We start from the raw sequence: 23,552 nt of genomic DNA on the forward strand, positions 1-23,552 counted from the left end.
GAGAATCCTCGACTAGCACTCCCAGATCCCGAATTTTCTCACCGTTTAGAAAGTAGTCCATGCTTGTATTCTTTTTTCCAAAGTGCAAGACCACGCATTTGCTCACACTGAATTCCATCAGCCATTACTTGGACCACTCTTCCAAACTGTCTAGATCCTTCTGCAGCCTCCCCACTTCCTCAGTACTACCTGTCTGTTCACCTAACTTTGTATCATCGGCAAACTTTGCTAGAATGTCCCCAGGCCCATCATCCAGATCATTAATATATAATGTGAACAGCTGCAGCCCCAACACTGAACCCCATGGGACACCGCTTGTTACCTGCTGCCATTCCGAAAAAGAACCTTTTATCCCAACTCTCTGCCTCCTGTCAGACAGCCAATCCTCTATCCATACCAGTAGCTCACCTCGAACACCATGGGCCCTCACCTTGCTCAGCAGCCTCCCATGTGGCACCTTATCAAAGGCCTTTTGGAAGTCTAGGTAGACCACATCCACTGGGTTTCTGGGTTTCCCTGGTCTAACCTACTTGTCACCTCTTCAAAGAACTCCAACAGGTTTGTCAGGCACGACCTCCCCTTACTAAATCCAGGCTTTAATAAAGCTTAGGCTCACACATCATGGCAATACTGAGGGGTTGGAATATTCAACCGCAGTCACAACCTATACACCAGCTTCGAATCTAAAACTCTCCTGCGGCATCATTAAGAAAAGAGTAGAATAGTTCGTCCAGTTACCTAGACAATAACTGTACCTAAATAAACATTACTTATAAAATGCATAATTCTCCACTTATGTCTCTCATAACTGCTTGAGACAAAACTTGTCAGGAGAAAGTGAGGACTGCAGATGCCGGAGATCAGGGTTGAAGAGTGTGGTGCTGGAAAAGCACAGCAAGTCAGGCAGCAGGAGAATCGATGTTTTGGGCATTAGCCTTTCATCAGGAATGAGGCTTGTGGGCAAATGGGGGGAGCTGAGAGATAAATGGGAGGGGGGATGGGGCTGTGGGGAAAGTTGCTGGGCAGAACTTAGTTCCCAGCAGTACACCACTGGCTTTTCATTTCAACTGTTTATTATTGACTGTGATGCATTTCAGGCTGTCTTGTCTTTGTAACAGGCAGGCATTGGGTAGATTTGAGTGCTTGAATGCTTTTTCCTAGTAGCTTTCCCTGGACCAGTGGTATGAGCGGAAAGGGCAGAATAATTCTCTAAATACCCCAATACTTAGCCAGATGTTTGAAGTGGTAGAATTGGAATTTCAAAAATATCAAATGTCTCTGGAGAGCCATGGAATATGCATCTGTTTCGTTCTTAAAATGTATGTCTTAGTTTTTCCTATATTTTCCTCTTACCCTGAAATTGTGGTTTGACATATGGGCCTCTGTGAGGTTCTCTGAAGGTTTCTGCTGTTAGCTACCTTGAGGCATGAATTCTTCATTAGCTGTGCCTCTATTATTTATGAAACCATGAAATCATAACTATTATCACTGCCACAATCCTTGTATCAGTTAGCCATCACTAACTCCTGGAGTTACGCTATTTTTCTTTATCTCGCAGCAATTAACATAAACATTCAAGTTCATCACCTCTGATTATTTTAAAAAGTTGACTATTGTAAGATGCCAATCAATATGGTGACTATGCTTAACGACTTGCTGTTTTCACTTCAGGTTTGCAGGATGGATGACTTTCTTTTCATTTTTAAACATGTTACATGACTTGCACATTTAGAACGATTATATGATCGTTACTCGTGAGCAAGGACATTAAGCAATATGAAGAGGAGCAGGCCATTCAGCCCCTCTACTCCATTCTGTCATTCAGTAGGATCATGGCTGATCCAACATTCCTCACACACACTTTCCTTCACTTTCCCCAAAAACCTTGACTCCAGTGCTGACCAAGAATCCATCTCTTTTAGTCTGAAATATAAGGCTGTCTTCCCTTTTTGGACCTTTATAACTTGGCTCAATGGCAAAAGCTTAGGGACATCTCCACTTCATCACTCAATTGATCCTTGAACAATTCCACCTCCTCTAGAAAGAACTTCAATCCGACACCACAGGGACGTTGTAGAATCTCATTATTCATAACTCCTCATTTTCTCCAGGCAGTGCAACAGTGACTCCATTTCATTGAACGTGACACCTTAAAAAATTTTTGGCTTTTTATTGCGCTACAAAATGAGAAGTCACCATAGTCCCAGTATCCCATGAAAGAGAGACAACTGGTGGTGAGTCTAACCTAAGGCCAGCCTTAGGATGGAGATTGAAAAGGCAGGGCCCTGCATGGTGATCTCAGCGGGTGTGGGAATTCAACACATGTTGTTGGCATCATACTGCATTGCAAGTCAGCCATCTAAGCTAACCAACTCTACTTCATACTGAAGGATCTTTGAGGTGTAGTCACTGTTAGAATGCAGGACAACGAACAACAAAATCAAATAAACAGTATTGTGAAAATGACCAGGTATTCTGTCCTCATGATACAATTGAAATATAAATGTTAGGCACTGGGTATCACACCCTTATCCTTGCGACCAACACCTCTGCCTTCCCCAGGATCCTTGTTACCTGGAACCTCCTCCCCACCACATCTTGGAAACTTTCAACTGATGCTTTGTGGGGAGAACTCAGAAACGTTAAGGGGGCAGTCACATTTTTGTACAGTTTACGTCTCCTTACTTGAGAAAGGACTCACTGGCATTGGAGGGAGTGCAGAGGAGGTTCATTAGGTTGATTTTGGAGTTGAGCGGGTTGGCTTATGAGAAGAGACTGAGTAGACTGGGATTACACTCACTAAAATTTAGAAGAATGAGAGCGGAATCACATAGAAACATATAAAATTATGAATGGAATCGATAAGATAGAAGCAAGGAGGTTCTCTCCACTGACTGGTGAAACTAGAACTAAGGGGCAAAATAAGGGGAACAGATTTAGGACTGAATTAAGGAGGACCTTCTTCACCCAAAGGGTTGTGAATCTGTGTAATTCTCTGCCCAGTGAAGCAGTTGAGGCTACCTTGTTGAATGTTTTAAAGGCAAAGAGAGATAGATTTTTGAACAGTATGGGAATTAAGGATTATGGTGAGCAGGCAGGTAAATGGAACTGAGTCCACAAAACGATCAGTCATAATCATATTGAATGATGGAGCAGGCTCGACAGGCCAGATGGCCAACTCCTATTTCTTATATTCTTATGTTCTTACTGGGAGTGTATTATAGGGCCCCAAAGAGTCAGTGGGAAGTATAGGAGCAAATATGTAGACAGTTCACAGCGATGAGTAAGAGTAATAATTGAGTAATTATACTAGAGAATTTCAACTTGTCCAACATAATTGGAAAAGTCATAGAGTGAAGAGTTTAGAATGGTGGATTTCTTGAAATGTATCCAAGGGAATGTTTTTGTATCAGTATGTAGAAGGCCCAACAAGCTACGGTGCAGTGGTTCTGGTTCTGGGAAACAAAACCGGACAAGTATTTAAGGTGGCTGAAATAACTCAACAAAGGCTGGTATCACCAAGTCACCCTTTATTTACACATGAACGGTCCTTAACTTTAGTACTGCCTCATTCAGAGTCAGCTCTCAGAGTGTCAGAATCTCTGACACCTGGCCTTTCAGCCACGGCTCCATTGACTACCAATTTCTTCGCTTCATCATTGGAGGCAGCATCTTCATTTGGATCATTCTGTCAGCTCTGGAATTCCCGCTTAAAGATCTTGCCATCTCTCTCACTTTCATTAAAATATTTTTTAACATTTATCTCTTCCACCAAACTTTGGTCAACTTACCTTTGGGGGAAGCTGCAGTTGTACAAAGCCCTGGTTAGACCTCACTTGGAGTACCTTGAGCAGATCTGGGCACCACATCTTAGGAAGGATGTATTCGCCTTGGAGGGAATACAATGTGGATTTACAACAATGATACCTGGACTTCGGGGTTAAGCAATGAGAGGAGATTATACAATGTAGACCTGAATTCTCCAGATTTTAGAAGGTTAAGGAATGATGTAATTGAAATCTTCAAGATATCAACAGGAAAAGATAGGGTAGATAGATATAAACTATTTCCACTGGTTGGGGATTCCAGAACCAGGGGGCATAGTCTGAGAATTTGGGCAAGACCATTTAGGACAGTTGTTAAGAAGCACTTCTACACATAAATGGTGGGAGATGTCTGGAACACTTTCCCACAAACAGCAGCAGATGCTGGATCTGTTGTTAATTTTAAATTTGAGATAGGTAAATTTTTGTTAAGTAAAGATATTAAGAGATGGGCTAAGGGCAGGTATATGGAGTTAGACCACAGATCAGCCATGATCTCAGTGAATGTTGGAACAGGTGTGAGGGGCTGAATGGCCTACTCATGTTCCTAAGTTCAGCTGTTTCTCCTGCAAGTCCTGTCAGATTCTGCTGAATAATTACATTTGCAGAGTGCTTAAGGCATTTTACTAATGGTTAAGGTATGACATCATTGGAAGTTTTCACTATTGTAAAGGTAGCTTGCAGTTTGGAAGATGCTGGCAACTCTATAACAGAGATCTTTTACACATCAGATACTCTGAAATACAATGAAACATGCGAGATGCAAGAGACATTTATTCACACACAGAGAGATGTCAGAAAGTCTGGCATTTTAGTGGTGCCTAAATTGATTTTCGACTGAGTGGCAGGAGTATATTGGCTTTTGAAGGGTCACATCATTAATGTAGAGGACAACTACTTTTAGCAAGACATCATTAAAGTACAAACAGATGAAGGAAGACATAATATGATCCCTTTGGAAAACAGGTCACTAAGATATGCTGACTTGATAAAAGGCATCAAAATATTATGTCAATTCAAATCTGTCTGATAAGTAATTGAAACGGACAATGCCAAAGACCTTCCATATAGAAATTTATTTTTCATAAAGATTCGAGGAAGTCAGAAATTCTATTGCCAAAACATTTTATCAATAAATGAAAGACTGACAGGCTATCCCTATTGCTAAAATCTGGAAGAAATCCAAATTACATTGATTGACAATTGAAGACAAAAGCTCGTGGTTGGAAATAATAGGTTATATAAGAGTGTTGAATGGTAATTTGATAGGAGGGGGATATCAGCAAAGATACAAAGATATAAATATCATGCTGCTTTATGCCAGGGAGTTAGATCTACAGGAATTCAGATTACAGGTAGAGGAGAAAAAAGGCAATGTGGGATTTCTTGTGAAAGGCAAATTCCCTGAAAATACCAAATCTAATTTAAGCACTGAGTCTAAGAGTGTCTCCTTTAAAATTGGGAGATTTCTTACCACAATCTTTTCACAGAAACTTGGTCTTGGTGCATTTAGGATGATGGTGTGAAACAGGCACATAGTAAGAACATAACAGCAGGAGTCGACTCTTTGGCCTGTTTAACTTGCTCCACATACTAGGTCATGGTTGTTCATCTACCTTAATGCCATTTTCCATTGCTGCCCCTACATCCCGTGATATACTGAGGAGCGCTGCCAATGATTCAGGCATCCATCTTAGAAATCACCCGATTGTAATTTCCAATAAAGTCAATGGAAATGGGTGGATGATAATCTGTACTGTATAATACTGGGTACAATATATATCAATTGGTTATGTTCTATATTGCATACTTTACACTCATTAAAAGTCAAGAAAACACCTAAACACCAAAAAAGTGAAACACCTGGAGATCATTTTTCTCAGGGAGTTTAGTTGTTGATCAATATGAGGGCTACAAACATACTTTTTATTATTTATTTGGGGATTTGGGTATCACTGGATGGGCCAGCATTTATTGCCTGTCCCCACTTGCCCTTGAGAAGGTGGTGCCTTTTTGAACTGTTGCAGTCCACCTGCTGTGGGTTGACTCACAATGCCATTAGGGAGGGAATTCCAAGATTTTGACCCAGCGACTGTGAAGGAACAGCGATATATTTCTAAATCAGGAAGTGGTTTAGAGGGGAACTTGAAGGTGGTGGTGTTCCCATATACCTGCTACCCTTGTCCTTCTAGATGGAAGTGGTTGTGGGTTTGGAAGGTGCTGTCTAAGGATCTTTGGTGAATTTCTGCAGTGCATCTTGTAGATAGTACACACTACTGCTACTGAGCGCCAGTGGTGGAGGGAGTGGATGTTACGGATGTGGTGCTGATCAAGCAAGATGCTTTGTCCTGGATGGTGTCAAGCTTCTTGAGTGTTGTTGGAGCTGTACCCACCCAGGCAAATAGGGAATATTCCATCACACTCTTGACTTGTGCCTTGTAGATATATAATCATTGGTATCAGGAAGAGGAGTAGACGATTCTGCCCTTGATTCTGCATCATTATTCAAAAAGATGATTGGACAATGACTCTACATTCTATCTATGATGACTGCAGTCATGCTTGAACAACAACGTCAGCAAATACAGCAGACTACCTCAGATTGACTCTGTTATTAGATAGCAGGGAAGTAACACTGCATTTAGAAGGAAAAATATTAGACTTTATTGCTCTTGATTTTATTTGTTGTTCTTAGAATATTCAAACTCGAGCACCAACTAATGAAATAACAGACTTTCAATTATTTCCCTCAAAGAGTCATGAATCAATAGAATTCACTAACCCAGATTGCTGAGACCTTGAGAAAAATTAAGAAGGTAACAGACATATTTTTCATTAGAAATGTAGAAGTTTGTATTTCCACCGACAATCAGCCAACCAATTGCTGCAGCCCCAGTTCCAGACAATTGCAGAAACAAGAAAGCAAATTTCTCTGAATATTCATGCTTGGAGAGTCATGTGAAAGGATCATCTCTAAATATGACGAGCCTTGAAGCTCACAGCTTGGCAATGATTTTTCTCCAAGGTAAACCAGATCTACTGGTTTCTAAGATCGTGGGCAGAGTTTCTGCTGGATACTTAGCCAAGTTATCCTGCTAGAATAGGTACAGCCATGAGAAAATTCCCATCACCGCACAGAATACAGAATGGTTTGCATCAGTGGAAATGAAGCAAACAATTCATTGTGTGGGATCAGACTACAGAGGTGGGTTCCAATAGATTTGAAGAAATTAATAAATGTCAGCACCTTTCAAAAAAACATGAGATTTCTTTTAATTTTGCTCAATAACAACACTTAAATGCTCAAAAATGCACAATCTGCAGGCAGTCAATACAGGCAGTCAATCCATGTAATATTTTGTAAATTCCACTTTGGAAATAGAACCGGTCTGACTCAAGATTGGGATACAGACAGACTCTGACCTCATACCTTTAATGCACTGTCTGAGCTGAGATGTCACTTTGTGTTATAAAACCTGAAGTTAAGTAGGATAGCATGGTGGCACAGTGGTTAGCACTGCTGCCTCGTAGCACCAGAGACCCGGGTTCAATTCCAGCCTTGGGAAACTGTGTGGAGTTTGCACGTTCTCCCCGTGTCTGTGTGGCTTCCCTCTGGGTGCTCTGGTTTCCTCCCACAGTCCAAAGATGTGCACGTTAGGTGAATTGGCCATGCTAAATTGCCCACAGTGTTAGGTGAAGGGGTAAATGTAGGGAATGGGTCTGGGTGGGTTGCTCTTTGGAGTGTCGGTGTGGACTTGTTGGGCCGAAAGGCCTGTTTCCACACTGTAGTGAATCTAATCTAATCTTACCGCGAGAAGACAATTTAAAGAAGTTCTGAAATTTACATATTACTGAACCAAAGCCTGCATTCAAACAGATGAACGACTTCACAATCCAGGTTCAACATGACACTGTAATCATTTGTTATAATTTCTGTTCTTATGATCTTATACTCCACAACCACCTGATGAAGGAGCAGCACTCCGAAAGCTAATACTTCCAAATAAACCTGTTTACCAATAACCTGGTGTTGTATGATTTTTGACATTGAAGCTGTACTTATACCAGATGAACATCAGCAGTTCAAGAAGTTGTCTTACCAACACCAGATGGGAAGTAAATGCTGGATATGCCTGTGGTGCTCAAACTCATGAAAAAGTATCAAACATAATTATTTTTGTTTTCTGCCAGCCCCCGTCAATGACAGGGTAAATACCAACACATGATTTTGTGTGGGCACACTGCAGGGATTCATATGCAGCAACTAATTACCACAACAACCTGCATTTATGTAGTACCTTTAACACAGTTTTAAGGATGAAAAAAAACCAACGGGCATTTTGCAGGGGCACTATTAAACAAAATCTGGTACCGAGCCACAGAATGGGCTATTAAGACGGGTGACTGAAGAATCAGTCAAATGTAGTTTTGGAGCTGAGGTTTCATTGGGGAATTCCAGAGGATAGATCAAAGATATACTGAAGGCATAGCTGCAAGTGCTCAGGTACTTAGGGTGGCACAGTGATTCAGTGGTTAGCACTGCTGCCTCATAGTGTGAGCGGCACTGGAGTGATTCTGGACTTGGGCATCTGATTGTGTGGAGTTTGCATGTTCTTCCCGTGTCTGCGTGGGTATCCTCCAGGTGCTCCAGTTTCCTCCCACAGTCCAAAGATGTCCTGGTTAGATGGATTGGTCAGGCTAAATTGTCCTGTAGTGCCCAGAGTTGTGCAAGCTGGATGGGTTAGCTATGGTAGATGTGAAGTTACAGAGATGACGTAGGGGACTGAGTGTGGTTGGGATGTTCTGTGGAGGGTCAGTACAGACCCGATAGGCTGAATAGTCTGTTTCAGCTCTGTAGAGATACTATGATGACTTACTTGTATTTCATGGTGATCTGGATCAGTAACTCTCCTGGGAAACAAACCCAGGATGGAAATTCCTGAAATGAAGGGGTTAGTCATGATTCCCCATCTTGTTGTTACCACTGATTCATGAAACAAGCATTCTATGTTATTCGAAATGAATGCAATAAAATCATTTCATTTTCATGTAATTAACTTCAGATACAGCATCTTTCAGCTTAATTCCCCAGCAGCTGCCTATTTTTTTGAGGGTCAGGGAGGCATTGTGAAGTTCAATTCCCAGTGGCATGTTGCTTCATTAGTGTCTGAATGTGATCGCCAAAAAAAAATTGTCATGGTTTGGAAGCTTCCTGTAAAACGTATTTGTGAATACAAGGGTAACAATAGAGACAAGCAATTACATTCCGACAGTGAAGTGAAAGAGATACCAACAATTGCAAGGCAAATTACAATGGACATTAAGGGAATAGAAGAAAAGATCATTGAGGTATATTTAGACAACAGAAAGCATGGAAGAAAAAGACAGATTCCTCAAGGATGACAGAGATGCCATGGGAAGGAAGCTTGAAGGCAAGATAAAAGTTTTCAATTATTATTTCACAACAGTTTGTTCTCAAAGATGTTGTAAAGCTACCTATTAAAATGGCAGGGTGTGAATTGGAATCAATGGAGAATGATTGTAGTCAGGAATTAAACTGGCATATCTCAAGGCTCCCAGAGCATTAGGTGCTGATGAAACCTGATGGAATAAATATGAAGTATAGTATGGATTTTAAAATCTTTTGAAATGCACTAATACTTATAGCAGCCTCAAAGGTCTGAAGAGGATCTAATATGATTTCAAACCTTTTGGAAGTCAGAAATATATTTCTGAGATTTATAACCTTGTTATTTGATCCTCATAATGTTTAACGTAGCAAAATAGATTATGAAGGATGGAGTTCAAGGATTTCCAGGGAGAATTAAGTTAATCATTTAATCCATGGATTTGAAAGACAAATCACACAAATATTTGAATCATTTGCAAATGTAACCTTTCATTTATTATTGAAAATAATAAAATGTCCTGTGGCAAATGAAAGATTTTGTTGATAGAAAAGATTAGGTTGGATCAGTGGTTGATACTGCTGTCTCGCAATGCCAGGGACCCTGGTTCGATTTCAGCCTTGAGCGAGTGTCTGGGTGGAGTTTGCACATTTTCCCAGTGTCTGCATGGATTTCCTCCAGGTGCTCTGGTTTCCTTACACAGTCTAAAGTTGTGCAGGGTAGGTGGATTGGCAATGGGAAATTATTCATACTGTCCAGGGATGTACAGGCTAGGTGGGCTGGGCAGAAAATGCAGAGTTACAGGGATGAGGTGGATCTGGGTGGGATGCTCTTCAGAGGATCAGCATAGACTTGACTGCCTCCACACTATATGGGATTCTATGGGTTCACAGAACTGGTTATTACATGATACGTAGATTACATAGCATATATTACAATGAAAGAGGCAATTTGGTCCATGCAGTTAGTGCTTGCAATTTATTCCATTCAAGGTCTCCCTACATTTCCTCAAATAATGTCATCAAATATCCTTTTGTTCCTTCTTCCTTATATACTTATCTAACTTCCTCTCAAGTTTATCTGTGCAATATTCTTAAATCACTTTCCATAGTTGTGAGTTCCACAATTTTAAAACTCTTTGGACTCATTCAGTTTCTTCTGAATTGCCAACCAAACTTCTCTTTATTTATTCATTCATGGGATTTGGGTATTACTGGTTAGGCCAGCATTTATTGCACATCCCTGGAGGATAATGGTCAGCTGGTTTCTTGAACCACTGCAGTCTTTCAAATGTAGGGGCACCCACGATGCTCAGGGGAAGGGCGTTCCAGAATCTTGATGCAGCAACAGTGAAGGAAATGACTTGGATGAAAATGTAGAGGGTGGGTTAGTAAATTTGCAGACGACACAAAAGATTGGTGGAGTTGTCGATAGTGTTGAAGGTTGTCAAAGGATAGAGTGAGATATAGATCAGTTGCAGATATGGGTAGAGAAAAGGTAGATGGAGTTTAATCCAGGTAAATGTGAGGCTGTACTTTGGGAGATCAAATGTAAAGGAAAGGTATACAGTTAACGGCAGGGCCCTGAACAGCATTGATGTTCAGAAGGATCTTGAGGTTCAAGTCCATAGCTCCCTGAAAATGGCCACGCACGTGTGGATAGTGTGATAAAGGAGGCATACAGCATGCTTGCCTTTATCGGTTGGGGAATTGAGTACAAGAGTTAGGATGTCATGTTGCAGGTTTATAAGACTTTGGTTAGGCTATACTTAGAGTTTTGTATTCATTTCTGGTCGCTACATTTACAGGAAGGATGTGGAAGCTCTGGAGAAGGTACAGAAGAGGTTTACCAGGATGCTGCCTGGATTAGAGGGTGTGAGCTATAAGGAAAGGCTGAAGAAACGCGGGTTGTTTTCCCTGGAATGGTGGAGGCTGAGGGGAGACTTGATAGAAATCTGGTAAAATTATGAGATGCATAGTAAGGATTGACGGTCAGTATATTTTTCCCAGAGTTGAAATGTCTATTACTAGGGGGCATGTATTTAAAGTGAGAGGGGAAATACTGATTTTCCTTCTCCTTGGATGCTGCCTGACCTGCTGTGCATTTCCAACACCACTCTAATCTTGACACCGAGGTTCAATACAATTGAATAAAGGCAAAATACTGCTGATGCTGGAAATCTAAAACAATCACAGAGAATGCTGGAGAAACTCAGCAGGTCTAGCATCATCTATGGAGAGAGAAGCAGAGTTAGCATTTTGAGTCCAGTCTGGCTGAATTGAAGAATGGTCTCAAATCTGGTTCTATAGTGTCTTATTGGACTTGATATATTAAGTCTGTTTTTCTCCACAGATGCTACCAGACCTGCTGAATTTCTCCAGCGTTCTCTGTCTTTGTGGGAGGTTTCATACAGATTTATTATGTCTTCCCTATTTTGCAATTCTATCCCATTAGAAATGAGTCCTTACACATTTGTGCTTTCTTTTTAACAGCCTGTTAACAACTCTCACTGTACTGAATAATTTATGATTTCATACACCTAAATCCCAGTCCTTCACTGTTCCAGCTAGATCTATGAGCAGGATTTCATCAACAGATGCTGTTCTCCATGCTTTAGTGGGAGCATATGGTCAGCGATTATTGCCTGTGATCACAAACAAACTGGACATTGATGGAAAGAAATCCCTTCCTGCTCAGCAATCTGAATGGATAAGCCATGGAGCTCTGGACACTACATATGTGTTGTCAATGGGGCCTTGTACCTGATGGAACACAGCAGTAGCTGTAAATCCAATGGCTCAAGAACCTTGGTGCTCTGGGTCCATAACAGAATGGTCAAACTATATTGCTTTCCTGGAAAGGGTATTGACTACCTGAGTAATTCACTTGTGGGAATTGATTAGGAAATGTCACAAATATCCTCAAATGCTATGATTTCATCTGTGACCGGGGACCATGCTGGAGAGCTCCAGATTAGTTTTAAGCTTTTCTTGCCTCTCTCATGCACTGTAACACAGCTCCAACTCCTGTCCCCTTTTGTAAGATATTCACCATGACCTGCATCTGAGGGACCTCCAAGGTTGGATGTAGAGAATTCAAGTATAATGTACACTCTTGTAGCTAATTGCATTGTGAGAGTCATAAGGAGCAATAATCTACTGGTAAACTATTTTCCGAGAAGCAGTTGCCTTGTACAATTAACCAGGTGATTCAAGGTAATGCCACCCTGGTGAAAAATTAACACATCCATTATAAACACTTTTGCAAACAGCTCTTAGATTGATTTATTCAATAATGTTAAATTACATGGTGTATGAGCCATGTGCCATTAATGGAATTCAATGTCCAGCACTAAGTAGACATTAGCAATAACAGAATGCTACATCCTACCTTTCTTACAGAATGGTCCGTCATAAGCAGAGTGGCCACAGTCACAGGAATAGCCGCTATATTTCTCGATGCACCTCCCCCCGTTGTGGCACAGGTTGCCGTAACTGCTGCAATGCCCTGGACATCCTGGCTTCACCCCTGGGGTCATTTTTGCTCTTTCCTCAAGGTCAAGGGTCACCCCATTTAGTTGCAGGGACCGAATGCATCCGAGGAATCCTTTCTGTCTTGAGGCGGTTCCTCCTGAAAAAACAACACCTTATACGGTTAAAAACCCTTCTCGTGCACTTTGGCTGCATTCAGTATTAAAGCTGGAATGACATAACTACAGAGAATTAGAAAGAATGAAAACAGAACATAAAATGGGACAATCATTCTTTCATATCCAGTTCTATGGTTTTCCATATAATGTCTCCAACCCACATATAGGCTTATTTCTTCCACTGAGATCCCTCTATGTTAATATTGGAAAACTGTTATCTATAAAACCACAGAAAACATTTGTGGGAACAGGAGTTCAAGCTATCTGAAAACCTCAGTGTCCTGGGAAGTCTGCATGATAAGGACACATCATATTAGGACCTGCACATCGTGGGTTAAAGTGACTTGCTGCTGAAAATGAGATTGGGACTGTAAATAATACATTGTGGAAGGGGGTACAGGCAACAGATAAATGTGCAGATAAAGAGAATGACATAGTGTCTGAAAGTAAGTGTTCAGAAATAGTATGAGCTAATTAAAGTAATATAGTCATGGTGATGAGATCATTACACAGAATTGGAAAGGACAAAATGTATTTTAGCTCTGTGCATGTATCTTAGTTTAACTACTATTAATTGGTGATACTTGTCTTAGTTTGCTTTATGTCTTGGTTTAACTACCTTTCATCAGTTACACAGTCTTGTGCATGTATCTTTACTTCACTGTGATTTCTGGATAATATGCTGGATAATATAATTATCAATGAGAAAATTGATATTTAATTGTGAGTAAATCACTGTAAGGGAACAGTCATATGGAAGTCACGAGCAAGGAGCCTCAATAAAGAACTAACATGATATTGTCTATGTGCACATGTAGGTGCTGTTCAAGGGAATGAGATATGGTTGATTGAGAAATCTGTCACAGAATCGTGAGATTGTTACGGTGCACAAGGAGGCCATTCATCCCATCATGGCTGCACTGTCCCTCTGAGCATTTTAACTTAATGCCAATCTCCTGCCATTTCCACATAACCCTGTACATTTCTTTCTGTTCAAATAATCACCAGTGCCCTTTTGAATGCCTCTTTTGAACCTGCCTCCATTACATGTCCAGGCAATGCATTCCAGATTCTAAATACTCAGAGTGCAAAGGTTTCTCACAGCTCACATTTGCTACTAATGCAAAACAATATGCCCTTTGGTTCTTGATCTGTGTAAGAGTGGAAACAGTTTCTCCTTATCCACTTTGATCATGCCCATCTTGATTTTGAAAACTTTCATCCAAACTCCTCTTAGTCTTTCTCTCAAAGGAAAACAGTTCCCACTTTCTCCAATTCTTTCCTCATAACTGAAATGTCTCATCATTTTCATAAGCCTCTTCTGCACTGTCTCCAATACATTTACACCTTTATTACAGTTTGGCACCCAGAACTGGACACGAGACTCCAGCTGAAAACTAACCAAGTCTACGCAGCACGTGCAATTACTATACAGCAATTGCAACATTTAAAAGGCATTTGGAAAGGTATATGAATAAGAAGGGTTGAGAGGGATAGGGGCCAAGTGCTGATGAGGTTGGGATATCTGGTCGGCATGGATGAGTTGGGCCAAACGGTCTGTTTCTGTGCTGTACATCTCTATGACTCTATGACCATGAGCAATTGCTAATTGGTGCAAACCATGACTCTAGGTGCTGGCTTCTAATTCAGAGAAACAGAACAGACTGCTTCATCAAGATTACAGCAGAAACTGGTCTTGATCGTGATCACATCAATCACCCATTATATCTGACGCTGATATTCACTCACATTTAATGTAATACAGGTGACCATCAGGTAGCAAGTATAACATGTTCTTTCCCATTGGTTTTTCATCATCAGATAACTGCTTCAGGGGAGCATTTGCAACATTACACTCTCCCTCTTTTTAAACACTTGGCTTTGGGAGTCAAGCGCTGGAATTATGCTCCAGCATGAGCCACAGAGGCAGAGTAGAGCCACGTGTCAGGGCCTGGACCAGTGACAGAGACATGATTTATTGAATGTGAGCGTGACAAAATAGATGCCGAGAGGCTGGAGGCCTTAAAAGCAGAATCACAGTTTCTTGAAAAAGGGTCGAATATTTAGGATAGGTATAGGAGAAATTTCTTTGCACGGAAAGTTAAAATTGTTTGGATGTTCAGTCAATGATTATATTGAAGAGAGAGATTGGTAGCTGGTTGGGTTGTAAGAAAACCAACAGATACGAGGATCAGACATGATGTAAAGTTGAAATGGAATCTGACCCAAAGTAACCTTTCACTCTCTTGCTTAACAAGAACCTGTCAGTCTGTGCTTTAAAAATATTGAAGGACATTTCTTCAACAACCTTTCATAGAAAAGAGTTCCAGAGACTCACAGCACCCTTGTGTGCAAACAAATTCTCCTCACCTCTGTTTTAACTGGAGCCATCGCTTATTTATAAACAGTGACCCCGGATCATGATTCTCCCTTAAGAAGAACCATATTTTCTGCATCTATCCTGTCAGGATCTCTTAGGATCGAAATGTTTCAATCAATCCACCTCTTACTTTTCTGACCTATAGCGACTACAGATCTTTCCTGTCCAAATCTTCCCCACAAATGCAACCCACCTATCCCACCTATTTCCTCTGAGCTGTTTCCAATGCACAACATCTCTCCCTAAATAAGAAGACCAATACTGTACATGGTACCCTAAATGTGATCTCACCAGAGCAATTCCTAATGAGGGGCTTATGCCCGAAACATGGATTTCCCTGCTCCTCGGATGCTGCCTGACCTGCTGTGCTTTCCCAGCACCACACTCTCGACTCACCAGAGCAGGTTCAATGGTCTGCATGGTTCCTATTTTGCACATTCTTCAGTTCTCAGTACATTTGTAGATTATATTTTTATGGATGCATGATGCTATCAGGTTTGAAATTTGTTTGTGTATTCACTACCAGTTGCACACTGGTAATGTAAAGACACCTGTTCACTGAGCAAACACATTACTTTTGCTTGTTGTAAAATAATATGGATTAGATGTCAAAATTGTCAGAACACAGCAAAGTTTTATTTCCTTCTTTAAAGCACAAGGAAATTATTGTAACGAAAACCATTGAACAACACAAATATGCACTATTTATCACGTAGGTGGACGTGTGGTTGCTATTTCCAAACATAATGCTGTCAAGCTATCTTATCATAAGCAGGTGACATTAACCAGTGAGAGCACGTCCCTTCTGATTGCACAATCTGGCCACTGAGCTACAGTAAACTGATAAAAATGCTTTCTGAAAACATTTATCATCCCCCAGTTTTTATGTTGTACTTGAAAATTCTAGTCTAAAATAAGTTTTAAATATACGCCATTCACAATAACATTGTCAAATTTGTCTTTGTTACTTCTGGCATCTTCTTATTTGTCTTGAAAGCCTCTAGTTCTCCGAAGGGCTTGCACTCAGGATTGATGTATTTTACCAAGGACGTGACAGCATGAACTGATTCGGGATCATATATGTGAACATGTGAACATTGAGTCATAGAGATGTACAGCACAGAAACATACCCTTCGGTTCAACTCGTCCATGCTGACCAGATATCCTAAATTAATCTAGTCCCATTTGCTAGCATTTGGCTCATATCCCTCTAAACCCTTTCTTATTCATCTACTCATCCAGATGCCTTTTAAATGTTGTAATTGTTCAAGCCTCCACCACTTCTTCTGGTAGATCATTCCATACACACATCACCCTCTGTGTGAAAAAAAATTGCCCCTTTTGTCCCTGTTAAATATTTCCGCTCTCACCTTAAGCCAAGATGTGAACACATGATGCATTATTTCCCACCAATATTCTTCAATGACCTGCACTCACAGGCTCTAAGTGACCTTTGTGGACTTGGCCTTGTCTTCCTTTTCTGTCCTCCTCCTTGAATCTGTCTTTGTGCCTCTCTACATTGCACATCGGACCTTCTAAGGGATTTTGTTTCTTTTCATAAACTCACTGGCTTTAGATGAGTTTTCCCACATGACACTTGACCTTCCTTTTCAAGCCAAGAGGCCCTATGCTGTCTCCACTCCCCTATGAATCACATCACAGGAGATCTTTTTCTATACAGAAAAGAAACTAAAACCATTAAACCAACAGACACACAAATCTCTGATTAAAATACTTTATCATCAAGTTTCTATTTTTAACAAGCCCTTTAGGCTAAAAGAATGTTAGGTAAGTAATAGATGTGTTTCTTGCCTGATGCATTGTTCATTTACCTTTGCTGTTTTTAATTTTGGGTTGACCTTAAATACTGTGCTCCAATGACAGTTTGATATTATGATGAAACCAGTTTAATTAAGTGTTCATTGTATTTTAGCATCGCATAAAGCTAATATGACAGAAAGATAAGAAATTGCAATTTTGCATTGACACAACTATATATAGAAGGCACAAATACCTCTGCCTCTGGCTTGCCTTCAGGTTCTTTCAATCGGTCGATATCTTGTCCTCTCCCTGTATTGTGTAAGATTGGCCAATGAGACCTTATAACTCTTTGAAAGAGTGATTCGTCTAATTGCTACTCCGTCTGCCTTTCCCTGAAAACACGTTGCTAAATTTTCTCTTTTGAACGTAAGTCTAGATCATTTCTGTAAGTGAATTTTGAATCTGCCACCATCACCCTTTCAGGGAATGTGGTCCTGATGAGAACTCAGTAAAACTTTCACTTCATCCTATCTCGGCCAATGAGGTGTGTCCTCTGGTTACTGACCTTTGTTCCAATGGAAAAAGTGCTTCCTGACCTGCTCCATCAAAACACTTCATGATTCTCATCGATTATATTAAATGTCCCCTTTAACTTAACTTTGCTAAACAGAACAATACAGGTTTTCATACGTTCCATAGAATTATAGAACATAGAATATAGAACATTACAGTGCAGTACAGGCCCTTCGGCCTTCGATGTTGCGCCGACCTATCATACCAATCTGAAGCCCATCTAACCTACACTATTCCATGTTGATATGCTTGTCCAATGACGACTTAAATGTACTTAAAGTTGGCGAATCTACTACCATTGCAGGCAAAGCATTCCATACCCTTACTACTCTCTGAATAAAGAAACTATCTCTGACTTCTGTCCTATATCTATCACTCCTCAATTTAAAGCTATGCCCCCTCATGCTCACCGTCACCATTCTTTGAAAAAGGCTCTCCCTGTCCACCCTATCTAACCCTCTGATTATCTTATATGTCTCTATTAAGTCACCTCTCAACCTTCTTCTCTCCAATGAAAACAGCCTCAAGTCCCTCAGCCTTTCCTCATAAGACCTTCCCTCCACGCCAGGCAACATCCTAGTTAATCTCCTCTGCACCCTTTCCAAAGCTTCCACATCCTTCTTATAATGCAGTGACCAGAACTGTACACAATACTCCAAGTGTGGCCGCACCAGAGTTTTGTACAGCTGTAGCATAACCTCATGGTTCTGGAATCGATCCCTCTATTAATAAAAGCTAAAACACTGTATGCCTTCTTAACAACCCTGTCAACCTGGGTGGCAACTTTCAAGGATCTGTGTACCTCTGCAGCTTATCTATGTCTCTCTGTAACCTACAACATCCTTCGTCACTATCCACAACTTCACCGACCTTAGTGTCGTCTGCAAATTTACTAACCCACCCTTCTACGCCCTCATCCAGGTCGTTTATAAAAATGACAAACAGCAGTGGACCCAACACCAACCCTTGCAGTACACCACTGGTAACCGGACTCCAGGATGAACATCTCCCATCAACCACCACCCTTTGTCTTCTTTCAGCAAGCCAATTACTGATCCAAACTGCTACATCTCCCACAAGCCCATTCCTCCGCATTTTGTACAATAGCATACTATGGGGAACCTTATCGAACACCTTGCTAAAATCCATACACACCGCATCAACCGGTTTACTCTCATCTACCTGTTTGGTCACCTTCTCAAAGAACTCAATAAGATTTGTGAGACACAACCTACGCTTCACAAAACCATGCTGACTATCCCTAATCAAATTATCCTTTTCTAGATGATTTTAAATCCTATCTCTTATAACTTTTCCCAACACTTTACCAACAACTGAAGTAAGGCTCACTGGTCTATAATTACCAGGGTTGTCTCTACTCCCCTTCTTGAACAGGGGAACCACATTTGCTATCCTCCAGTCTTCCGGCACTACTCCTGTAGACAATGACAATTTAAAGATCAATGCCAAAGGCTTGGCAATCTCCTCCCTGGCTTCCCAGAGGATCCTATGATAAATCCCATCCGGCCCAGGGGACTTTTCTATTTTCACACTCAATTGAATCCCTCTGCGCCTTCTAATAAACTTCCTTGATATCCTCCCAAGGATTGCAAAATACTTTTTAAAGTATGTCACCTGATGAAGGAACAGCACTCTGAAAGCTTGAGATTTCAAATAAACCTGCTGGACTGTAACCTGAGTGCTTTAGGGATCATCTCTGGGACACCCGCACCAATCGACCCAACTGCCCCCCTGGCCGAACATTTCAACTCCCCCTCCCACCCTGCCGAGGACAGGCCGGTCCCTCACCACCCGATGCCTGGAGGAAGTACGCCTCATCTTCTGCCTCGGAACACTTCAACCCCAGGGCATAGATGTGGACTTCACCAGTTTCCTAATTTCCCCTCCCCTCACCTTACCCCAGTTTCAACCTGCCAGCTCAGCAATGTCCCCATGACTTGTCCTACCTGCCAATCTTCCTTCCCAACTATCCGCTCCACCCTCCTCTCCGACCTATCACTTTCATCCCCACCTCCATCCACCTAATGTACACTTAGCTCCCTTTGTACACTTACTCCCTTCTCCCCAACCCCACCCCCCTCCCATTTATCTCTCCCTGCCTCATTCCTGATGAAGGGCTTTTGCCTGAAACGTCGATTTTCCTGCTCGTCGGATGCTGCCTGACCTGCTATGCTTTTCCAGCACCACTGTAACTTGGTGTCATGTGACTTCTGACCTTGTCTACCCTAGTCCAACACTGGCACCTCCACAATCATTATCTGTGGTGAACTGAAATAGGTTTCCAAGCATCATGCAAAGTGTCTATAAAAGCTTTAAGAAGGTTAGTTAAGAGTAAAATCTTACAACTACACATTCATAATCTGTCATTTCACAGTACTCTTGTCATCCTAATCTTTCATCCTCACTGGAACATGTTGCTCCTGAACTCTGATCAGCTGGCCTTTAAAAGACTCGCACATGTCAAATCTGGATTACCCTCAAACAGCTGCCCCCCAGTATAATTTCTCCAGTCCCTACCTAATACTGTTGTAATTAGTCTTCCCCCATATTTGCACTTTGACCTAAGGACCAGTCATTTTCTTTTCTATAACAATCTTAAAAGATACAGAATTATAATCACCATTTCCAAAATGCTCCTGCGTTGAAACTTCGATCACCTGGCCAGGCTCATTCCCAATATTATGGTTAAGGCTCAACAAGATGTTTGTGCTCTAAGATTACCATTTGGCAACATTGTAATACTGCCTGAGCTACTCATCCAACGAGGGAAGGAGCTGTATTGGACCTTGTATTGGGAATGAGCTTGGCCAGTAATGTTGAAGAGGCATTTAGACAGACACATGAACAGGCAGGAACAGAAGAATGCAGACCATGAGCAAGCAAATGGGATTCATTTAGAAGGACACCATGATCGGCACAAACATGATGGGCCGAAAAGCCTGTTCCTGTGCTATACTATTCTATGTCCTATGCAAGCTGCATGCTGAAGTAGAAACATAGGAAATAGGAGCAACACTAGACCATTCGGCCCTTCAAGTCTGCTCTTCCATTTAAAACCATCATGGTGATTCATCCAACTCAATACTCTGTTCCCACTTTCTCCCCATACCTATTGATCCCTTTAGCTCTAAGAACTATATCTACCTCTTTCTTGAAAACATTCAATATTTTGGCTTCAACCACTTTCTGAGGCAGAGAGTTCTACAGGTTTAGCATTCTCTGAGTGAAGAAATATCTCCTCATGTCAGTCCTTTTTACCCTTCCTCTTGTCCTTAAACTGCAACCCCTGGTTCTGTTTGTGGCATCAAAGCCATTCTCTGGGATAATGGCTCCCCTCATCAGATCATTTCTTGCCATAGATTGTGTCAACTCGAGAATGGACCTCAGATCATTACTTTTGGTCCTGAAAAGTGTCCACTTCAATTCAGGTTATGGAAGATACCTCAAAGGTGTGAGTAACAGGTAATACTAGCTGAAGCATTTCCAGCCCATTGGTGCTGTTCACTACCAGCAGTATGCCGCCATCATTTGACTTGATTTGATTTATTGCAGTATAATGTACCTAAGTACAGTGAAAGGTTTTGTTTTGCAAGCAGTAGAGGCAGATCATAGCAAACAAGGACATACAGATCATAGGGTGCTTAGATAGAGTGAGGCATACAGGGTTACAGCTGCACAGGAGGTGCACTGAGCAAGATCAACATTATTTGCAGTTAGGGAGATCCATCCATCAGTCTAATAATGGCAGAGAGGAAGCTGTTCTTGAACCTGTTGGTGCGTGTTTTCAAGCTTCTGTATCTTCTGCCTGACTGAAGCGGTTGGAAGAGAGCATTGCCAGGGTGGGATGGGTGTTTGATGATGTTGCCAGCCTTTCCACAGCAAGAAGATATGTAAATGGAGTCCATGGATGGGAGGTTGGCTTCAGTGATGGTCTGGGCTGTGCACACAATCTCCTGTAGTTTCTAATGGTCCAGGGCAGAGCAGTTGTTGTACCAGGCCATTATGCACCTGGACAGTATGGTGCATCTGTAAAGGTTCGTGAGGGTCCTTACGGGCATGCTGAATTTCCTGAGCCGCCTGAGGAAGAAGGGGCGTCGTTCTGTCTTCTTGACCATCGCATATATGTGGGAAGTGCAGGGCAGTTAGTTGTTATCATCACGCCGAGGAACTTGACTCTTGAAATCAAGAAGGCACAAGTCGTACGGTGGCTCAGTGGTTAGCACTGCTGCCTCACAGCACCAGGGTCCCAGGTTCGATTCCAACCTTGGGTGACTGTCTGTATGGAGTTTGCACATTCTTCCCGTGTCTGCGTGGCTTTCCTCTGGGTGCTCCAGTTTCCTCCCACAGTCCGAAGATGTGCAGGTCAGGTGAATTGGCCATGCTAAATTTCCCATAGTGTTAGATGCATTAGTCAAAGGGAAATGAGACTGCGTGGGTTACTCTTCGGAGGGTCAGTGTGAACTTGTTGGGCTGAAGGGCCTGTTTCCACACTGTAGGGTATCTAACCTAATCTAAAAGTCATTCTGCTATAACGCACATTACATCAACTCAAGTTCGCTGTAATGCGATTGACGAATTGGTGATGCTGTTTCTACAATGCAAACTTCTAAAATGTGTGTTGGCTGTAATGTGATTACAGCACCAGCACTTTAGGCACTGTTTCTAAAGCACAATGTTTCTATAACGCAGGGTTGCACAAGAACGTGACCATTGCCTTACAGAAGAACTGACTGTACTCTGCAATTGCACAGAAATGAGGAATATGGTATATGAACTTTAGTGCTGGTGTGATGCCAGATATGCAGGTCATATGTCACAAAGACTGATAGATCAATTCAAACTGCATATCACTTCAGCGTCTTGCAGCTAGCAAAGTACAAACCGTACGTATCCAGCCTGTGCTTGCAAATCTCAGAGCAATCTCGGACGTTAGACATGATTCCACAATTGAATAAGTTCTGCTGGATAATCTTGAACGTGAGGAATTACACTGATAACTAATTTAGGACTTTCAGTTGAGCAAACAGTGTGGCACACTATTGTGTACTGGAAGCTACATACGTGAATACAGCAGGTTCCGTTCTCTACAGACTGAAAGACCATGATATACTGTTACAACTTATCAAAACTGGTGACAGTTATTCATTGTATTTGTTCCTAGGGCAATACTTTGATCAATCAGATTCGTTGTGCCTGGTTCAAAATTGAAACAAATCTTGGTAGTTAACCGTTCGTCATCATTAACAGGAGTTTTGCCATAGCAACATCTCTCAAAACAGTCTCTGCTTACCAACTTATCCGCACTCTGCTCTCATTCAATATAAATGTTGATTTCTCTTTAAACTGGTATTCTTACAAACAATGATAGAAGGAGGAAAAGCTTCTTACAAACATATGAAACAGGAGCAGGATTATGCATGAGCCTGCTCTACTATTCAATATTTATAGCAGATCTAATGGTAACCTCAAATCCTCAAACCTGCCTGACCTTGATAACCTTTCACCAACCTGCTTAACAAAACCTTCCTTAAAACATATTCAAGGATTCTGTTTATGTCTTGTTTGCAGGATGAGCGTTCTGAAGACTCACAACCCTCTGAGAGAATAATCCCTGTTTAAATAGATAAATCCTAATTTTTAAAAAGTGACCCCTACTACTAGATTTTCTGATAAAAGGAAACATACTCCCTACATCTAGCTTGTCAAAGTCCCTCAGGATCTGTTATGTTTCAGTAAAGTCACCTCTAACTCATCTAAACCTGTGACAAAATGTATATTTTTTCAGCGATGATACAAGTCTGCAAACTGGGTTTGCATATTGTGTTCATACCTTAATATCTTCAAAGCAAATGATTCCTGAAATAGATCTGATCTCACTCACTCCACTTTGTCTAATTGTAAGCTCTGGCCCTTTCATCTTTGTGTGGCTTCAGAT

The 23,552-nt window shown here is 41.4% G+C and overlaps 1 protein-coding gene across 1 annotated transcript in view; it reads right to left on the reverse strand.

Moving 5' to 3' along the window:
- LOC122551782 (contactin-associated protein-like 5) overlaps positions 1–23,552 on the reverse strand; it is a 1,086,426-nt gene that overhangs the window by 212,686 nt on the left and 850,188 nt on the right. Inside the window, exon 18 of the mRNA XM_043694246.1 lies at positions 12,623–12,862. Within this exon, the coding sequence (XP_043550181.1) occupies positions 12,623–12,862 (240 nt within the window). The remainder of the gene's footprint in view (positions 1–12,622; positions 12,863–23,552) is intronic.

This window comes from Chiloscyllium plagiosum, chromosome 7 (assembly GCF_004010195.1).
Source record: "Chiloscyllium plagiosum isolate BGI_BamShark_2017 chromosome 7, ASM401019v2, whole genome shotgun sequence".
Classification (NCBI taxonomy): domain Eukaryota; kingdom Metazoa; phylum Chordata; class Chondrichthyes; order Orectolobiformes; family Hemiscylliidae; genus Chiloscyllium; species Chiloscyllium plagiosum.